This window comes from Artemia franciscana, chromosome 2 (genome assembly GCF_032884065.1).
Source record: "Artemia franciscana chromosome 2, ASM3288406v1, whole genome shotgun sequence".
Classification (NCBI taxonomy): Eukaryota; Metazoa; Arthropoda; class Branchiopoda; order Anostraca; family Artemiidae; genus Artemia; species Artemia franciscana.
The window spans coordinates 55,657,764-55,678,851 of record NC_088864.1 but is presented as its reverse complement, the minus strand read 5'-3'; the positions used below and the strand labels follow the sequence as shown (position 1 = coordinate 55,678,851).

General features: G+C 36.7%; 1 protein-coding gene across 1 annotated transcript in view; it reads right to left on the bottom strand.

The window, feature by feature from the left end:
- LOC136043796 (DNA-binding protein D-ETS-4-like) overlaps positions 1-21,088 on the bottom strand; it is a 73,157-nt gene that overhangs the window by 28,789 nt on the left and 23,280 nt on the right. The window contains exons 3-4 of the mRNA XM_065728714.1: positions 14,680-14,987; positions 851-1,005 (exon numbers count right to left, since the gene is read on the bottom strand). Coding sequence (XP_065584786.1) covers positions 851-1,005; positions 14,680-14,987 — 463 coding nt within the window. The remainder of the gene's footprint in view (positions 1-850; positions 1,006-14,679; positions 14,988-21,088) is intronic.

Genomic DNA, 21,088 nt, shown 5'->3' with positions numbered 1-21,088 from the left:
ACTTTAAAAAAAAACTTCTTATAGTTCTAATTAAACGAACAGAGTGTTTCAGGAGTCGTTCAAAGAATTGGGACAGGATTCAAACTTTAGCGTATAGAGCAAGTTGTTGAGGAGGAGCACCCCCCCCTCATATTCGTAACAATTTCTGTTTGTTTTAAGTTTTATTATTACTCCTTACTTTCAGTTGAAAAAACTTAAGGCACAGGTATTCTGCCTTTCAACTATGCTGAACAAAATGGCTATCTAAAAATTTTGATCGGACGATTTTGAAAAAAGGGCGTGGGAGGAGGCTTAGTTGCCTCCAATTTTTTCGATCACTTAAAAAGCGCACTAAAACTTTTAATTTCTTTTCGAACGAACCCTATCCCGATATTCTAGAACCACTGGGCCTATATGGACACCCTGGAAAAAATTAAACAGAACAAAAAACAAATAAACACACATCCGTGATCTTTCTTCTGGCAAAAATACAAAATTCTACATTTTTGCAGATAGGAGCCTGAAAACCTAAATAGTAGGATTCTCTGATACACTGAATCTATTGGGTGTGATTTTCATTAAGTATACTAAACTTTTAGGGGTTGTTTCCCCCTTTTTTCGAAAATCAGGCAAATTTTCTCAGGCTCGTAGCCTTTGATGAGTAAGACTAAACTTAATGAAATTTATATATTTGAAATCAACATAAAAAAAGCCGATTCTTTTGATATACCTATTGGTATCAAAATTCCGATTTTTAGAATTTCGGTTACTATGGAGCCGGGTCGCTCTTTACTTACGGTTCGTTACCACGAACTGTTTGACAATTACGATATTTAACAGTGACGAACCAAGAATGATTAAAGTCCGTTACCTTAGGGAAGCGTGATCTGAAATTTTCCTCGTTCATTTTGGCCAATTCTTCCCCTGTCATATCGAATGATAAGAGGAGAACAGGATCCAGCTTCAGTTCCTCTTGGACATGACTTACCCATCGTATCACGTCTGTACGATTCCAAGTATAGGGATCTGAAAAATGGAGGTTTGATTTTATTCGTGACGGCACTTTGCTCTGGTTTTGTTTTCTGCGCGTAATCAATGGTGAGTGACTGATTTATTTTCATTTTTAGTGTATAATTGTGTGAAAATGTTTTATTTTTTTCTTTTGTAACATTTGCCTTTGGTTTGTTCTGGTTTTTTATTTTTCTCCCGGCCATAGACCTATGCGGGGGGGGGAGGGGATTTGATGATTGTTTCCGAACGTGTGGTGTTTTGTAGTACTAGTAGAATCTTATCTTAATTATATATCATACAATGAATAGATATTAGAAAATAATGGTAGATTCATCAAATCAATTTCCTGCCTAGAATTTATTTTCTGCCTAGAGTTGCATAATCTAATCTGGATAAATTATTTTGATGAGTCCTTCGACAAGCCAGACTTTAGGGGGAAGAGGTTGAAACAGTAAACTCTCTACACGAGATCTTCCAATAGAAAAAAATGTTCAGTAATGAGTATTTTTCTACACCGAGGTGAAGGTTATGGGTGGCAACATTCACAGAGAAGTACTATCGGACCAGACACCACTAAAAACATCTAGATTCGCAGAATCGCTTCTTTTTTTGTAATTAACCTTTTTAATATTTTTTTGAAATTTGGCTACTCTAAGATATTCTTGCCTATATTTCCATATTTGAAAAAAAAATTCATGATCCAGATGAACTCACCACACACACACACCTATATATATATACATATATATATATATATATATATATATATATATATATATATATATATATATATATATATATATATCTTTTGATAGTTAATTAATTTGATTATTGGTGAATCACTCAGCCAATGGTAATTAATGAATTTGATTTTGACTACGACTTACTGAATAACCGATGTCTAGGATCCCCCTTCCGAAAAAATAAGTCTAGAAACAAAAAATAGCAGTTCTTTTAATAACTAATCAAGTTCTGATTATCAATCATTTTGATTAAATATGTGTTACTCAACCAATCAATAATGATTAAACCCACTTAATTTTGCTGCAATTGGCCGGATTCCTGAAATCTGAGACCCCACTCCAACAAATAGAAGCCCAACGAAAACTGGCCGAAACCCTTTGCTGTTTTTATAATTCATCAATACAAAAACATATTGCCTTTTTGGGATCCTTTTCTATGCATTAATGGTTTATGCAACGTGTCAGAAAAATTATATATTTCAAAGACAATGACCCTATGTTATAGTATGGTCAAACAGGACTTCTTAAAACAGCGACGTGTAGTTGCCAATTACATAAATTTACGAAGTGACCACACCCGTGACACCTGGAATTCAGCCCCTCCTTCTCTGATCTTTAATTTTTGTCCTGGGCTTGTTTAAAACCTTTCAAACTTCTGGTCAAGTCTTTAAATGTTAAATTAATTTCGAATTTATTTATTGTCTAATTACTAAGAAGAATAGCCACTTTTATAACACAGGTTTAGCATTATTTCAAACAAACTTCAAATCTTTACAATGAAAGAATTCTAGCCATCATCCTGTGGTTAACTTAACCAGAACAGATATTGGTCATCTGGGTTCCCCGCTACTGGCTATCTGCTCACTTAAATAATATATCTTTAATCTAGTAGTTTTATTACAACGCTAATAGGCATATCTACAGACAGGGAAGGGAGGGATGGGAGAGAATTTGTTCCCTAATAGCTTTCTGATGAGACGCCTCCCTCCCCGGAAAACGTTTTTTAATACTTGTGAGCTAGAATATAAAATCTGATATTTGGTTCTAAGAAAACCATTTTTTAGGATCCCATTTCTAGGCTAGAAAACCATTTCTAGGAAAAAAACATCTTCAAGGTTTCAACTGCTTTATTAAAATTACTGCCACATCGATTTCTATGATTTCCATTGACCCCGTAGACGGGTTCCCTCATAAACCTTTGTAATGGTAGGCAATTCTACAAAATTGCTTTTAAAGCGGGGTCAAGAGTTAGAAGAAAGAATTTTGCTTACGAGAAAGGTGCCATATCTTTCCTGAATTGGATATTTTGTAAACTTTTGGTCTTGGGAATGGCCACAACTTTACCCCTGCCATCCCTTGTGGTTGTGTTTGGAATAACCAAAACATAAGTCATGCGTAAGAACGTTAATTCAACGTCTGGTGATGGCTCATCAGGCCACTGATGAGCAAGAGAAGGTTGCAGAATTCAAATCTTGGGATCCTCAAACATTCTGACGGAGGCCTGGAGCGCGAAATCACTATACGAATTGGGTGGCAGGCAATGCTTTGACCAAACTAAGTAAAGTATGGAAAAACTGTATAAACTCTCTAAATCCCAAACTCCGACTGCCTAATAACAATGTCCTCTCAGTACTTATGAATGGATGCACTTATGTAAACAAATAAAGGGTTTCAAAAACAGTTGCTTCCGGCGCATTCTGGGTATTCACTGGTCTGATAGAATTGCGAACACCTTCATACGCGAAAAAAGCAAAGCAAATATTGGTAGTTAATAAAATGTGAAGTACCAGTAGATACGGTGAAGGCAATGTGGTCCGTATGGGTGATGGCAGGCTCCCCCATGGTGTTTGATGGTGGGTTCTCCCTGGCGTTAGAAGGCGCGGAGGGTAAAAAGCGTCGCTTGACCGATGACTAGAGAGGAAAGCTTCACTGGCGGGTGCATCTCTGGTAAACCTGTGACCGCAAGTTCTTCAGAGGTCGTTATGGAAAGGCAGCGTTGTCGCCTTATGCGCTATTCGACGTAGGAGGAACTGAGTTGAAGTAAATAATGGGAAATAGTTTCTCTTGTTTTAAATTGAAGAAACCCCTTATACTCCCCCAAAAAATCTGGTAAACAAATTTAGTTTCCACCAGCAACGGCATATATGATACATAAGCATGATATTGCATTCTAGAACCAGCTAAACTTAACGCCTTTAGATATTTTACTGTGATGTCATGTAGGATTTTAGGCTGAACAACCATTATGATCTCATTTTGGTGGTAAATACTAACAAACATTATGAGTAGTCAAAAGACTGGAGGTTGCTTTTGAGTACAGCGCTCACGAACCTGTAATAACAGACAAATTACCTGCAATGACGTGCGAAAATTCATGGAAGTGATAGTAAAACTTTTTGCTCAAGATAAAGACAATATTTTGCAGGACGTTACAACCTTTTGTCCTTCGATGGAAGGGGGATGGTGATTACTTGAACTCTGACTACCTGGGGTAATCAATCAGTTAGCCTACTACTAGTTTTAAAGCTCAACGCATCACCAATACGCATTGGGCCTACACAACCGTGCATCCTCCTCCTCCTCTTCCCCAATCTGTTCCAAGCTTCACTCTTTACTACCCCTTACCTCTACCTCTTAAGAGCTCTTTTAATCCTCTTCAAAGAGGTCTTACTTTTTGGGCTCCAGAAAGGCTATTATGTAGCACAGTTTTCGGCAATCCATCATACTTCATCCTTGAATTGTGACCTAACCTGGTTAAGATTTCTTCCATTATAGCCCTAGAAAACCATATAAAAGCAGTTATAGTCATATAGGGATCCTATACGAATACCTAAAATCATCCTTCAGCAATTCTTCTGGGAAACATATAAAAAAACCTTCCTCAACCTTTCAGCGCATCAGCATTTCAGAAGCATACATAATCACTCTCATTATCATCATCTTCAGTGTCATAATTTAAGTTCGTAAACTTATATTTCAAGTTTTTCAGGCCTTTTTTTACTGTGAAAGAACACACAATGCCTTGGCTATTCTAAATTTTAGATCTTCACTATATCCACCATCCTTACTTTAAATGTAGGCTAGGTCGGAGAAACTATCCACTTGGTGAATCTTTTGTCACCCATCACTTAATCCTCATTATTCAGCTTTGGGAGTCTTTTGGCTAGCAAAAAGCCCACTTCCTCGACTTTTTGCTGCCTCTATCCATTCACTCGGTCCATCTGTCTTAGCAGATTACTACGATGGCATATTTCATGTTCACAGGTAAATTTAGGCTTTATAAGTGACATAGTCTTCTTAAAATGGGCTTCCAAACCTATTCTCAAATGGCAAACTTAAACCACCCACAATTCAGTTGTTGCAATTTCATCGATATTTCGCTTATCAAATTTTTATCGATTTTTTTCAATAAAGATACAAAAAGCTGTTTTTCAAAATTTTGATAGGTGGGGGCATTTTTTATTTTTGTTAATGAAAACAACAAAAAAGAATTTCCAAAATCCCGAGGGGGGGGGCTCAAATTATAGATACGGACGAAAAACGTTATTCGATTAAATGAAGCATTACCAAGTGTCCTATTGCATCTCAGAATGTGCTAGACATTGTCCTTAGATATTTTACTATGATGTTATACAGGTTGTGGAAGCTGAACAAGCATTATAGTAGGGGAAAGATACGGAAAAAAATGGTCGAACCAGGAAAAAATTGGTACAGAAATTATTTTTGCACCACTGTGTTCAGAAAAGAGAGCTCTACAACATATCAAAAATCTAAATCTCCATCCCGTTGCGAAATTCCCTTTTTTCACGTTTTTTGCGCCTATTGTTTAGATATTTCCAGAATCCCGAGAATGAGGAACCGTGAAAAGAAAAATAGTTTATTGATGGTTTGCCTTTTAAGAAACGATTGTTTTTGTGCTCTTTTATTAGACAGAAACATCACGTTTAATCATTTAATTCTTTTTTATGTTTTGTTTTTGTTTTTGTATGAAGTAAAAAAAAAAAAAAAAAATCAAGCGACACACGATCACGGGGTATTTTTCGAAGAGGAGCACGAATTTTTCGGTTCAGAATGAGGGTTTTCGTTGTAACATTCACCGACAGCTCACTTATTCCCAGTTCTCTTTTTTAGATGGCTGAGACCGCAGTTTTATGTCCCCTTTGTGAACGTTCAATAGACACCTCAGAATCGTCGGTACTTGCAGAAAAAGGAGCTATGGCGATCAATGAAGCTAGCAAAACGAGAGGTACCAGCATCTCTGTCGAGGCAGGGAACCAAGTCCATCTTGCTTGCAGAAAGACTTTCACAAACAAAATATACCTGTCGAAAATTGAGAATGAGAGACGACGAACCTTGCAAGAAAAGACGGAAGCAAAAAAAGTGGTACTCCGATCACGGACCCCAAGTTTCAACTTCCAAGAGTGTTGCTTTTTCTGCACTACAAGGATAAATCTCCACACTACCCACAGAAAAGGACACGAGTGGTACAAGGTTCAGACTAAAGACTTTGAAGAGAGTGTGAAGGCAGTGTGCAAAAGCCGTGATGATGATCGGTCAAATAACGTTTTCCGCCGAATATGTGCAGTGTCAGACCTGCACGCAGTTGACGCCATTGATCACGCAGCCTGTTCTTCTATGTTTCGATTAAATAAGAGCCTTCCAGCCAGATTTGCGACGCAAGAACTTTTTGGAATACTCGAAGATACTGAGCCAGATAAAAAACGTCCAAAAAGGGGGAGGCCAGGTCACGATGAAAGATATCAGGCGTTTTTGAAGCTGGCTACTTTTTTCGAAGAAAATGACGAAGAACAGTATACAGTCAGTGAACTTGTTGTTAAAATGATAGAGCTTTTGAATGGGACAGACCTTGAACCGTAATGTAACAAGTACTTAAAGAGCAAGCTTCTGGAATATTTCAGTGACCAGCTAGTATTTGCAACTATAGACGGTAAGGCTGACGTGGTGACATTCAAAGAAAAAGCATCAGCGATACTCTAGAATTTTTATTACTTGGACAAAACCGATAACGAATAGAGTGAGAAAATCAAGCTTATTAGAGCAGCAGCAAAGATTATCAAAAGTGATATCAAAGGACTGCCAGCACAGAAGGAATCATATATGACCGCAAAGCAGATTTCTTCTGGAGAACAGCTGGAAGGCTCTCTACCTGATAGCCTAATGGTGTTCTTAGATGAAATATTCCTTGGAACCGATATTTCCTTCAAAGTGCTTGCCATTGGCAATTCCATCGTTCAAGCAGCTCGCCCGCATGCCCTCATTTGTCCACTGCAACTAGGCTTAGCAGTGCAACTGGATCACCATTTCAAGTCCAGATTTCTTATTGACACTCTACACAGCCATGGATTCTGCTCCTCCTATGCTGAAGTCCAGAAATTTAAACGCTGTGCATCAGTCCATGATGAATCTAGCCTTGCAGGAGTTACCTCCGCACATGCTGTGCAGCATGTAGCTGATAATGCAGATTACGATGTTTGCACGATGGACGGAAGAAACACTTTCCATGGGATGGCTCTGCTAGCAACAGTCACGCCTCCTCTCATTAACACCCGATCGCCCATTCCGAGAGTTGAAGTTTCATTAGATGAAGTAGCCCAAAAAGGAAAAATTCCCATCTACCATTACCGCTCAAGTGAGACAGTGCTTTCAAAGGTGCAATATGAGAAGATCCCTGGCAAAAATGTCAACGACCCGTATGCCTCACTCGATTAGCTCTGGTTAGCTACCGGGTTCCTGAATGTCCCAAGGCCGAGCTGGAATGGATTCATGCAGTCAGTTTTCTCTAACCAAATACATCATCAAACGGGAAACCTTCGCAGCAAGGCAAGCGTCTTGTTTTTGCCCATGATTGACCTCCCGTCTAGCAACGAATCCTGCCTTTACTCAACCTTGCGCTTTGTAGCTTCGCAAGGCAGAACCTACGGATTCACACCCGTTCTCACATTTGACCAGCCGCTCTGGTGGAAGTCTATGAAGATCCTCAAGTCCGACACGACGAATGTCTACATCGAGTTCCATGGAAGGTAGGGTCAACCTTCAAGGTCATCTTTGCTTCATACGTCCATTACGTACAAGCAAGGTACCTTAGTGCGATCGTTGTGTTTGACGGATATGAAGGTGGTCCAGCAATCAAAGATGCTACCCATTTACGTCGAGCAAGAATGGTTGGCGGCCAAGTCTTTTTCACAGAAGAGGTGACCCTCTGCATGAAGAAAGAAGAGTTTCTTTCATGTAAGACAAACAAAGGACGTTTCCTGAAGCTGCTCGGCAACCATTTGGAAGCCGTTGGTTTCCGAATTTTCCACTTGGAAGGAGACGCCGACGTTCTGATTGTAGAAAAAGCCGTAGAAGCTGCTAGTCTTACAGACACAATCGTGGTTGCTGATGATACTGACATCTTGGTTCTTCTGATCAGTCGATCAGATTCGCGTTCCGGGCGTTTATATTTCTCACCTGAAGCTAAGTTTGGCGGTACTAGTTCAGCTTGCAATATTAGTGAGATGAAGCAGAAGCTAGGAACAGATGTCAGCAATCTGATACCGTTCTGTCATGCCGTGCTGGGTTGTGACACAACCTCTCACCTTTGCGGAATAGGAAAGGGAAAAGCCGTTCAGCTGCTACTTTCCAACAAGAGTTTCAGGGACAGCGCTGCTATATTTGGCGACAAGCTCGCATCGCTTGACGATATTGTGGCAGCAGGAGAGCGAGCATTGTTGATACTGTACGGTTGTCCTGATGTTTCGAACCTGGACACTGGCAGAAAGCTAATCTTTCACAGAAAAGTGAGCACTGCCACCACTTTCGTGCATCCACAAGAACTGCCACTGACTCAGGCAGCAGCGAAGTATCACTCGCTACGTGTCTACTGCCAAGTTCGAATCTGGCTCGTGAACCCAGTAGACCCTTTACGCCTGGGATGGAAACTGCAGGATAACGAAGTTTTTGCGCCAATAAAAACAGATCTCCCTGCCGCTCCGTCTCAGTTGCTAAAAATTATCAAATGCTCGTGTCGTATTGACGGCTGTGATAGTGAAAAGTGTACCTGTAAGAAAAATGGACTTGAGTGTACTATAGCCTGCCGTACCTGTAAGGGAAGCTCGTGCAACAATTCGAAGTTTCAAGAAGAAGAACTTAGTGAAGAAAAATAACAGTTAACTGTGATGATGAAAAATCTAATTCCTATATTTTGATGATGTGCAATTTTTATATATTTGAAAAATAAGATAAAAGCTTTTCTCTGAACACATTATGTTAGAACCTACCTTGTCTCATGGTGTTTGGCGCTGATGTGTTTCGTCATTCCTGTTTATTGTTGTTTAGTCTTTTTTTTTTCTAAGCCTTTCGTTTACATAGCGAAATAGACTACAACGCTGGTAAGAGTTTTTTTCCCCATTTTTTTTTTTTGCTGATAAATATTTTTCTTATGGTCAGGTAACGAAATGAGTATCAGAAATGAATTCAGAGCCAAAAGCTGATCTAAAAAGATGTGTAAAACATTATAGTTTACATTTTTAATTTTTTTCCCGGTTTTTGAGAAAATAAATAAAAAAAAATTTAAAAAAAAACAATTTCGCATCGAGCTAGAGATTTAGATTTTTGATATGTTGTTAAGCATTTTTTTCCGGTCCGGATGGTGAAGAAACCATTTCTGTACCAATTTTTTCCTGGTCAAAACTTATTTTTCTCCTACTATTATGAGTCTTTAGTCATTAAACTCTAGGCTTCTTTTAAGTTCTGTGCTCACGAACTTGAAATAACGGATAAAAGGTATGGGTTTTTCATAAGCTTCATATATTCAAAAGAAGACTCATAAAATAGAAACAACAATAAAAGTAACGAGGGGAAAAAGATCTTGTCAAAAATAAATTTTCCAACAAGCTACGTCAGTAATTTTTTCATAATAAGGTAGTAAATATAAAAAAAAGTCACGAGGCATGAAGTTCTGATTTTTGTTTTATCACTGTAGGTGCAGTCACGATAGCGACATTTTATCAGTTAAAATAATCAAAAAGGCATATGAGATACCTAAAGGCGAATGAAGGTTTATTCATATACAATTCTCAGATATCACAGGTCGAATATTTATTGGGGTTATTACTATATACCACTAGTAAATCGGTAGTCAGCAATCAAGTCTAAGGGTCACAGCCTCCTTTGTTGATCGTGATGGGTAATGAACCCTATTTGACTATGATGTGAATGCAATTACTAGTATAATTGCGGTTTAATCTCAATAGACTTTGATATACATGCGCGAACAAATGCGCATCCCGAGTGACAATTTGTCATTTTTCCATGGAAAAGTTGCTCTTAAAGGAAATTGCATAGGGGGTGGGGGATTTTCCCTCCCCACAAAGCTAAAGGTTTCTTTTAATTACTATAATTCCTCGCATTTTCCAATTCGTCAGTTTTGAAGTTTTATCGAATTTGACTCCCTTTGATCCGATGCAAGTATCGGGACACTATATATGTTTATTCGCTCCCTTTTACTTTCTTTCTTCAATTTTACTCCCTTTCTTCCAATTTTAATCTTTTTCTTCCGATACATGTATCGGGACCATTTGTCAGTTCACTCCTTTTCTTTTACTCCCTTTTCTTCCGATTTTAATCCCTTTCTTCCGACACACGTATCGGGGCACAATATATGTTAGTTCACTACATTTCTTTTTTACTCTCTTTACTCCCTTTCTTCCGATATTACTACCTTTCTTCCGATACAAGTATCTGGACACTATATAAGTTAGTATCTATGTCATTCATAGACACTAACAGCAAAAGAAGACTCTTGAGTTATTTTTGATTTTCTGGGGAATAGTGAAGGGTTAAGGGTCTTGAGAAAGAGAATTTTTAAAGTGGAGGAAGGGGACGAGCCTTGGGTGGAAAATTGCTGGAAATGGATGTTTTATTTGTGTCAAGGATCTGGCTCGGTTTCTCCTTGGGGGTATAACCCATCGTGAGAGTGTTATATGATGTCTTTGTTCGTTTGTATTAGCGTTTTTGAATGGTTTTCTGTGCTTTCATCGTTTTGATCAAATGTTTAAATTGAATCCTGTAATTGTATTTGTATGTTGTTAATTGCATTTGTATGTTGTTTTTTTGCCAAGGCCCTGCGGGATTGTTTGTGTCAAATATACTATACTACTATTCATGGTCTCTAGTGGGCTGTCCATTCCCCGCACCAGCCAAGAAAATTGACCTTATGATTTCAAAATTACATTTTTTTTTCATATGTATTTACATCATAAGAAGGCTGAAAAAAAATGCAAATATTCACATTGGAAATTTGCCAAAACAACCTTGATAAAAAAAATTATTGAATGTATATAAATTTGCAAAAAATTATTCAGAACTATAAATTGTAATAATTTTCTTATCGAAGTGCAAAAAAACTTTTAAAATTCTAGTACACCTTGCAAAAAATTGGCACCCCAGTTTTCACACCCTAGACAAAAGCTACTACAAAACTGAATAGAAACAGATTTCTGCGGTTTTAAAACAACAAAAATAGCCATTCTACGAGTGCGTAATAGAAATTGTTCGTTGAAACTGCTAGCGAACTACACACTTTAATGCAAACTACTAACACCTTACACAGTGGAATCAATAAAACAAATGTAAACAAGAAGGCTGAAAGAAAAATGAAAATGTTCAAGTTCAAAAATTTACCAGAGCGCCTTTGGTACAATAAGAGATAAGAAAAATAAATCACTCAAATATAAAGTACGGTCAGGTAATGCTCAAAAACCTCAAGTTTACTCAGGCAATGAAAGCTCAACAACCAGCAGTCATACTGCCGACTGCTGCTATCGGTACAGAACTAAATTTAAAACGTTGATAGCTTTTGGGTTTCACTGGATGGCGCTAATGCTTTTTTTATAACCAACTTCTCTATTATTATCAATTTCCAACGCTCTTGTTCCTCTGTATTTGTTTGTCCCCTACTTTAGATTTTGAAAAGAACTTTTTTGGTATTCATATTGAAATTCCTTTTTTGGGCATTTTCATTGAAAATTAAAAGAAAACAGCAAAATTGCCTCATTGGATTTCGAAAAAAAAAGTTTTGCACTATCCCCTAAATTTTCATGGTTTGACGCCACTGCCTTTGCCCCTGGCAAACTTTAAGCTGAAAAAGTGGGTGTAATTGCCTCCCGGAGTAAGCAGAAGCGTAGATAGCTTTCAGCAGCCAGGGAAAATTTCAATTCTCAACCATTACTACATCAAGAAATACTCAGTTTAGTGTCCCTTCAAAGGCTGCGCCAGCGGACAGCCTGCCTCCTTGACCCCTCTGGCTACGCCACTGGAAATAAGGAATAATGTGCTTGGTTTACTAACTTTTGTCCCATTGGGCAATCAGACCTGCTACTGAGAAATCAACAATATCCCAAGTTTCCTTCCAAGAGTCTCAAGGTTCGAAAAAAAAATTCCAAGACATTGAATAGCCTAGTATTAAAATGTTTGCACTACATACTACTGGATAATGTGGGTTGTATACAATTTTCAAAAGATCCCGGAATCAGGACTTGAATCCCAAGATACTGGGGCATATTCTAAGTAGTGGTAGTCTTATTTCTGGAACAAATCGAAATTCGGTTTTCAAATATTTTCATAGATAAGTATCCATCGCCCAAATTTTCAGCGAAATCAGTAAACTTGTCCATCTGGTCTTCTATTTATCATGATATCAACTATCAACAATTAATCTGTTGGTTTGTTTCTGACAACAAGACTAGTGATCTGGCTCAAATCCAATTTTTGAGATGGGTAAAGTCCCGTTTCTGTCAGTATTTTACAGCCAAAACTTCAGCCGAAACGCAAAGGGTCACCACCCGTTCGAGATACCAATTTGATTATGCAGTACTAAGAAAGAGTCTCTTCGCGATTTCATTGGAATGTCATATGAAAATAAGGCTTAAATGTGGAGTATTACCTTTCACCTTGGACTTGGGTATTCTTGAGGATGAAAATAAATCAACTAAGAAGGTTGAGAAAAGGAAAAGAATAGAATGTGAACTATTATTGCCTATTTTCTTTTGCTGAACTGGAATAGGTTAACAGTGTTGTTCTATCACTTCTAGTTTGTTTGTTTTCTAATCCCTTACCCTTTTAAAATATGTCAATTCTGAATAAAATAATTAATAATTGGTTACTTTTGGGAATAAAGAATATAAAAAGAAAGAAAATGTGTACATGAGAGGCACAAGGGTCGATTTCTCCAAAAAACACAAAACCTTTCCAGGATAAATTATAAAAAAACAAAACAAAACACAGACAAAAAAAACTAATCCTATTTATTAAATTTAAAAAACAAGCATAGGGCAGGAAATCTTCTAATTTATGGAAATATTGTCTACATATTATTTTTAATACTACTTTAAAAAAGGGAGCCTTTTAAAAACCGAGTTTACTGATGTTCTGAGATTAAACTTTCTTTTTCTCTCTAGGTCCACCAACAATTTAGGCCTACTTCAACTGTCTGCATTGGCGTCATCTGGTAATTCATTTTTTATTCGGCTGATTAATTTACCAAACGGATTACAGTTGGGCAGATAGTTATGGTCATCTTAAAAAGTTGCAGTGGGTGGCAATAATCCAATAAAAACCCGTTTAAGTTATACCTAAGTCACGAATCCGATTTTGCCCGTTGGATACTGGGGCAGCAATAAAGACAAACTTCTTTTTAAGAGCATCTGATCTGATAAGTCAATAATGACCTGTCACTGTCATAAAATATTCTAACAACCGTTACAAACAAATCTCTTCGCAGCAGCTCATAGAAAAGAGTAAAGTGACTTTCACACGACGTACGTAATTTTCTATGTTAAGTGGTTAAGTTTAGCCTTTAACACTTAAAACCTTTAAATAATACTAATCATTGTCTATGAACATCACAATCATCATAAGCAAATTATTCAAAAATTAAAATGTGGAATGGAGATGGGGATTCAAGCTCTGATTAAGCGTTAAAAGCTTTCTAGGGAAAGTATACTAATTTATTTCATAATCGCACTTCCAGAAATTCCATTTTGTTGTTAGGTGTTGACTTTTTCGAAGCGTAACACAAATTTACGTAACGTAAACTCCTACGTAGTGCACGAATTTTCTTGGTACAGCTTATAAAATTTGCTCCAGAAGATTACATAACGCAACGCAAGGTATAAATTTATGCTAGTGAAGAAGGTTCTGTGACGTATTGTGAGAGCATTATAAGTACCAATTCTAGCTGGCTCTTCCCATTTTAAAAATCGGCTTCCCAGATTCCCCCCTTTTTTACTGAATAAAAAGGGAAAATTAGAATACACACAATTACATGGTTTCATCGTGAGAAGCCATACCCTAAGACCTAAAACATATACACCCCTCAAGATCCTATATTAAAATCGAAAAGATGTAGCAATATGTATTTCAGAATCGAATAAGACCGTAATGAGAAAAAAACCGTTGAAACAAGGTTAATTCTCGACCAACTTCATATACGCAACCCTGAACATTGTTACCAAGGTGTACGGTTACGGTATAAAACAGTATAGTCAAAAAAGTAAAAATGCACTACAAACAACAGTTGTTTGAAAATGTGAATGTGAAAATTATCCAGACGATTCACTTTTTAAAAAAATATACCGATTTTATGGACAAAACAAAAATGCCCAAATGGCGCAAATGCGCCCTATCTACCCAAACTCGTCCTGAATCTAATAAAAGTGTGAAAATCTAATAAAAAGAATTTACGTTAAAAAAGCATGCCGAATGTGAAAATTATCCAGACAATTCACTTTTTAAAAAATATGCCGATTTTTTGGACAAAACAAAAAATACGCAAATGGCGCAAATGCGTCCTATCTACCCAAACTCGTCCTGAATCTAATAAACATGTGAACAGATTAAGAAACACGGTCCACAAATTTAGAAAAATTTTAAGCAAAATACTTACTTCGGGGTATATTTAATCGCTGACTCACTTGCTCAATCTCTGCATCCGCCATGGACCAAACAAGAGTATCAAGATCACTCATGGCATCTTTAACAGTTAAACTTGTATTAGAACATTGTATCGGCAACAGTGACGGCAGAGACTGTATGTCCAGCTTAAATTCCGCTTCCTGGTGATTTGATTCGTGATTGGAATAGCTTGGCTTGGGAGAACATTTATTGCTTAAAACGCTGAGCAAAATTGAATTTTCAGGGGTCGGTGATTTATAATTTGAAGGTCGCTGATATGGATGTGTTCTCTGCGTAGCTCTAAAACAAAGACTAATTCTCAGTACATTAAATTCGAAAAATGGAGGTGTCTAAAGAGATACCTCCGTTAATGGTGAAAAATCATTGTTCGCTTTTACTCTCAAAAACAAGATTTGCAACTAAAGGAGGGGTCGTTGATTTCCTGTATTTCAATCATGATAAGTTCATTTTAAAAATCATTTTGTAAATTTTGAGGACATTAAATCCGGTGATTATGTCTTATAGCGACCACACTCAAGAAGTGAAGTTAGGTTAATCCTAATGAAATAAACCTAAACATCATGAAAACATAGTAATTTATTAACAAAATTATGGAAACTACAGAAAGAATTATGGAAAGCAGGCCAAAATGTACCTATATACCTATATATTTCCTATATATTTATTATAATACTATATTTATTATTTATTATACTATATATTATAAATGTACCTATATATTTCACCAAAATGTACCTATATAGTAGTTTATCTCACTGTACCTAAGCTATTTGTTTCTGAATGCAAAACAAACCGGTTTTACACATACAGATCAGATCAAAGTTCTTGAGTGGGGTCGCAATAATACGTAAGTACCTTAAACTCTTGTTTGTTTTGTTTTCATGGCACTTGCTGTTTACCAAGTGATATAACGATCGCAAATTCTGTCGGTCTGTCTGTCTGTCCCGATTTTGCTAGTTTGGGCATTTCCAGATAAGCTAGGACGATGAAATTTGGCAGGCGTATCAGGGAGCAGACCAGATTAAATTAGAAATAGTCGTTTCCTCTAATAGTCGTTAATTCTGAAAGATTAGAAAAAATGAGGTATTTTTAACTTACGAACGAGTAATCGGATCTTAATGAAATTTGTTATTTAGAAGTACCTCGTAACTCAAACCTTTTATTTTAAATCCCGACCGAATCCAAAGTCATTGGGGAGGAGTTTGGGGGGGGGGGGCAAAAATCTTGGAAAACGCTCGGAATAGAGAGATCGGGATGAAACTTGGTGGGAAGAATAAGCACAAGTCCTAGATACGTGATTGAAATAACCGGACCGGATCCACTCTCTTTGGGGGAGTTGGAGGGGGGCTAATTAGGAAAAATTAGAAAAATCAGGCATTTTCAACTTACGAACGGGTGATCAGATCTTAATGGAATATGATATTTAGAAGAACCTCATGTCTCATTCTGCCACCGTTGGCCTTCTTTTATCGGCGCGGCACCGGGGTGTACCTGTAGTATGGCCTTGCGAGATTGGTGATGAGTTATGGACATTCATCAATTACACAAAGCACTATTATCCACGCAAATCCAAAATATATATACCTACAAAATGTGTCATTACAAGATTGTACAGTCCTAATACTAGAATTAGCCACTAATTGCAGCACGAAGCTGCATGATGTCACTACAACAAGCAGGGTTGTATCCATGATTTGTGTTCGGGAGGGGGAGGGGGTTACAAGAGAATTTTTGTTCGAGGGGGGGGGGTACAAAAATCTTTAAAAACGCGTCAAAAATTCGTTTATATTAAGTTTTGTTACGCTTTTACGAGTCAGGCAAACATTTCGGGAGGAGGAGAGGGTTCAAAACCCCAATCCCCAGGATACAGCCTTGACCCCAAGCCAGTCAAAGCCATTCATTCTATATCAAGGATATCAGCCGATTTTTTTTTAAACTCCGTTGTATTTTTTACTTAAGTACCAAGACCATAAAAATGAAATCTTATTCTTTATATTGGTTAAGTGGATACTTACATAACAAGTTGCGTCTTAAAATCGTAGAAAATCAGGAGTCAATTTTGGATGTAAAAGAACTGTATATGCACCTATGTAGTTTTAAACATTAGCGGGAGCCAAGTTTGAAAATGAGGAACGTGTGTGAAAAATCAGCAGAAAATAAACGAAAAAATAAATCCAAAAATAAAAAAAAAACAAAAAAATTATGGAGCTCTTACACAGTTTTATTTTTGCCTGGCTCATTTTTCTTTTTTCGCTGTCATTTCCACTTGATTTTGGAAAATTGGCTCGTAATTTTCTACCTACCCCCAGAACTTGCCTGTTTTAAACCTTAGCGGGAGCCAAGTCTGAAAATGAGGAACGTGTGTGAAAAATCAAAATGAAAAAATAAATAAAAAAATAAAAAATAAATCGAAAAAATTATGGAGCTCTACACAGTTTTATTTTTTCCTGGCTCATTTTTCATTTTTCGCTGTCATTTTCATTTGATTTTGGAAAATTGGCTCCTGCTTTTTCTACTCACCCCCAGAATTTGCCTGTCTTAAACCTTAGCGCGAGCCAAGTTTGAAAATGGGGAACGTGTGTGAAAAATCAGCAGAGAATAAACGAAAACATAAATCGAAAAATAAAAAAATAAACCGAAAAAATTATGGAGATCTACAAAGTTTTATTTTTGCCTGGCTCATTTTTCATTTTTCGCTGTCATTTTCACTTGATTTTGGAAAATTGGCTCCTATCTTTTCTACCCACCCCCAGAATTTTCCTGTTTTAAACCTTAGCGGGAGCCAAGTTTGAAAATGAGGAACGTGTGTGAAAAATCAGCAGAAAATAAACGAAAAAATAAATCAAAAATGAAAATAATAAAACAAAAAAATTATGGAGATCTACAAAGTTTTATGTGTGCCTGGCTCATTTTTCATTTTTCGCTGTCATTCTCTTGATTTTGGAAAATTGGCTCCTACTTTTTCTATCCACCCCCAGAATTTGCCTGGTCTAAACCTTGGCGGGAGCCAAGTTTGAAAATGAGGAACATGTGTGAAATCAGCAGAAAATAAACGAAAAAATAAATTAAAAATAAAAAAATAAAACGAAAAAATTATGGAGCTCTACAAAGTATAAAAAATTTCGCAACTTCGAAATGTACCATTGAAACAATTTATAAGACAGGGAAAAACTCTTATCATAATCTATTTACATGAGGCTGAGATGAATTTTAATCTGAGATGCTTAATTTACAGATTTTATACGTCTTGCTTCCTTTATCGTCTTTAATCATCCTCTAAGAGGATAATGTATTACGAGAAACTAGGATGTGTGTTTAGTTTTATTTCGGCTAGATTCAAGTCTAGCCAGATGTAACGTACTAACTTTTAAAATAAAATAAAAATCAAAGCTAAAGATTAAATACACCAAACGCCAAGAAAGATAAAAATACAAAAGTAAAATTTGGTAAACATAGAGTTGCTTTGGATTAAATATTCAATGGCATTACATGCTTCGCCTAGGGTTTAATTACACCCTTTTTTTGGAATTGCAAAATATGTAAAGATCAGAGTTATCTTGTAGTTGGATTTCAATGTGTGAGCTAACTACTGTAATAAAAACTATTGTAACTTTATTTCTAGTAAAATGATCCAGTAAAACTTTCTAACTTCATTAACTTTCCAGTAAAAAATTCTAAATTTACTTTCAGTAAAGAAAAACTATTCAGTTTGTTTACATAGCACTATTTACATGAGGTCTATCAATTAATCAAAGAAATATTGGCTTTATTTCAGATATGTTGTTCATCAGAAATCATGACTTTGCCCTTAGGCTAGGAGTAGATAGGCTAACAAACTAATTAAAACACATAAAAAACAAACAACTAAATATGGCTTAAATTACTGCTCCTATCAATGGAGCTGTGCTTCCAAAACCAGAAGTCCAAGAAAAGAAGACTCAAATGGAGTTCTTAGCTCCCTAGATTTTGAATAGCACCTTTTTGGGGCATTTTCTTAGAAAATACCCTTTTTTGTATTTTATTAAAAAATTAGGTATCTTAATTGCGAAATTGAAACAAATTACCCCCTCCCTAGATTATGAAAAATATATTTTGCCCCTTTCCCCTTCATTCTTCTGAATCGACTATATTTCCAAGACGTATATACTATAGTCGATTAAACTGTATTCAACTCGGATTAAACTAAAAGCCTCTAAACATTCCTTAAATAGAGATATAACTGATAAAATCAAGAAAGAATATTGAAATTGTGGCACTTGCCCGGCAAAAGAAATCAAACCACACACTAACCCAATACAATACTTTAAATCAATAAAAAAAAGACTATATTTAGAAAAGGGAAAGAAGACGAATACTAATCACACCTTGCCTGCCGAATCAAACCGTAGCTACGTGCATACATTGAAATCCATAGTTTGACAACTGATTCCTCGAGTTATGTCCCCAGGCACCCACAAAAACATGTGGGCCTCCAAGCCCCTTTTCCCATTGAAATGTCTAGATGTTAACTAATTACCCCACTTTCCTATATAGGCTTTTTTCGCAAAACCCGCCCTATTTTCATTTTGATAAATATTTCCCCTGCCTCACTCCTAAGTAAATTCCTAAGGTGGGTTATAAAAAGAGCCAAATGTCCTTCTTAACGTGTAGATTGTAAAATCTACACCAATTTGGTGGTCTCCGCCTTAATTTTCACTGATTGAAGAAATCTGATTATAATATTATCATTAAGTTTGACCTCTTGATGACAAAGCAAAATGATTCATCTTTTTAAAATGTCTAGGTCTGGCGTTATCCATGGCCGGATCAACAGCGTCAACCTGTCGAAATTCAGAATCGTTTTAATGACCTTCACCAACTTGTAAGCAATATCTCTATTTTTCCTTAACAGAATCTATACTGAATTAGTTTAGTACTAAAAGCATCTATTAATGTATAAATCATATTTGTTCCAATAAATAAGAATAAAAAGTTCTCACGCTCACGTAGTAGTGTGGACTAAAAAAAAAATCGATTTAAAGACTATTTTATTTTCATAGACGAAGAATATACATTTTTATGATTTTTTCCACATACATGGCGGGGAGGGGGGGCGAGCTTGACAATCCCCTTAGAACAGTTTTTTTCCACTGTCATACTCGAAAGAAGTAATATTACAATCGTAGGCATATGTTAAGCTTCCGGGCACTCAGGGCCACTCTCATAATGATTTTAGAGGGCTCAGTCAGGACTGTTGAAAGATAAGCTTAGCCCCGGAGATACCCATCCCCTCTGATTTTTGCAACAAGGTATCAATACAAATTAACTGACAGTTCTTAGTAGAAGTTATGGGGATTGTATGTGAAGAACTGCACACAATATTCCACTAGCCCTCAACTGCAATTATATATTCGGGTTGTGTTTTAGCGTAGATTCAACAAAAATACAAGTTTTTTTTCAATTGAAAGTAAGGAACAACATCAAAAATTAAAACGAATACAAATTATTACATATATGAGGGAGTAGCCCTTCCCCAGTACTTCGCTCTTTACACTCAAGTTTGACTTTTTGTTCCAGTCACTTAAGAATGACTCCTGAAACACAAGGGTTGTTTAATTAGAACACTAAGCTATTTTAAAAATTCTAAGAAAACTTTAGCGTAAAGAGCGTGGTATTGAGGAGGGAGGCAACAACCTCACATTCGTAGCAATTTCTGTTCGTTTTTGGTTTTAACGTTGATCCTTACGCTCAGGTGAAAAAGCTTGTTTTTCTTATTTAATTTCTTATCATTTTTTAAATAATGCCGGGAAATCCTGCCCCTCTTTCATGTAAAACTCCTTTACCCTATAAAAAATTCTCCGAAAAATATCTGCATGCTTCCCAATAAGCAATGCTAAATGTAAACAATGGGAAAAGTTTATAGCTTGCAGCCCTTCTCCCGGGACTGTGGGGGTCAAATCAAGCTTGAGCTTTGAGCGCCAGGGACTTTGAGGTTCGAGCGCTAGGGACTTCAAGGTTTGAGCGCCAGGGGTTTCACCCGTTTTTCCCCCTTCTCTACAGCTCTAGGCTCATGTCTCTCATTTTAAGCTTGAACAAGACTTAAGAGCTCATATGGCACTTGTGACGAGGCGAGAAGAGCTAAGAGCCAAGAGATCATATGGTATGAGCTCTAACAAAATTCTATGAATCAATAGATTGATTTAAAAAGGAAAATAAGAGGCTTAATGCCGGTCAGGATTTAAAATAAGAGCTCTGAGTTACGATGTCCTTCTAAATATCAAAATTCATTAAGATCCGATCACCCACTCGCAAGTTATAAATACCTATTTTTTTCTAATTTTTCCTCTCCCTTTAGCCCCCCAGATGGTCGAATCTGTGAAAACGACTTTATCAAGTCAAAT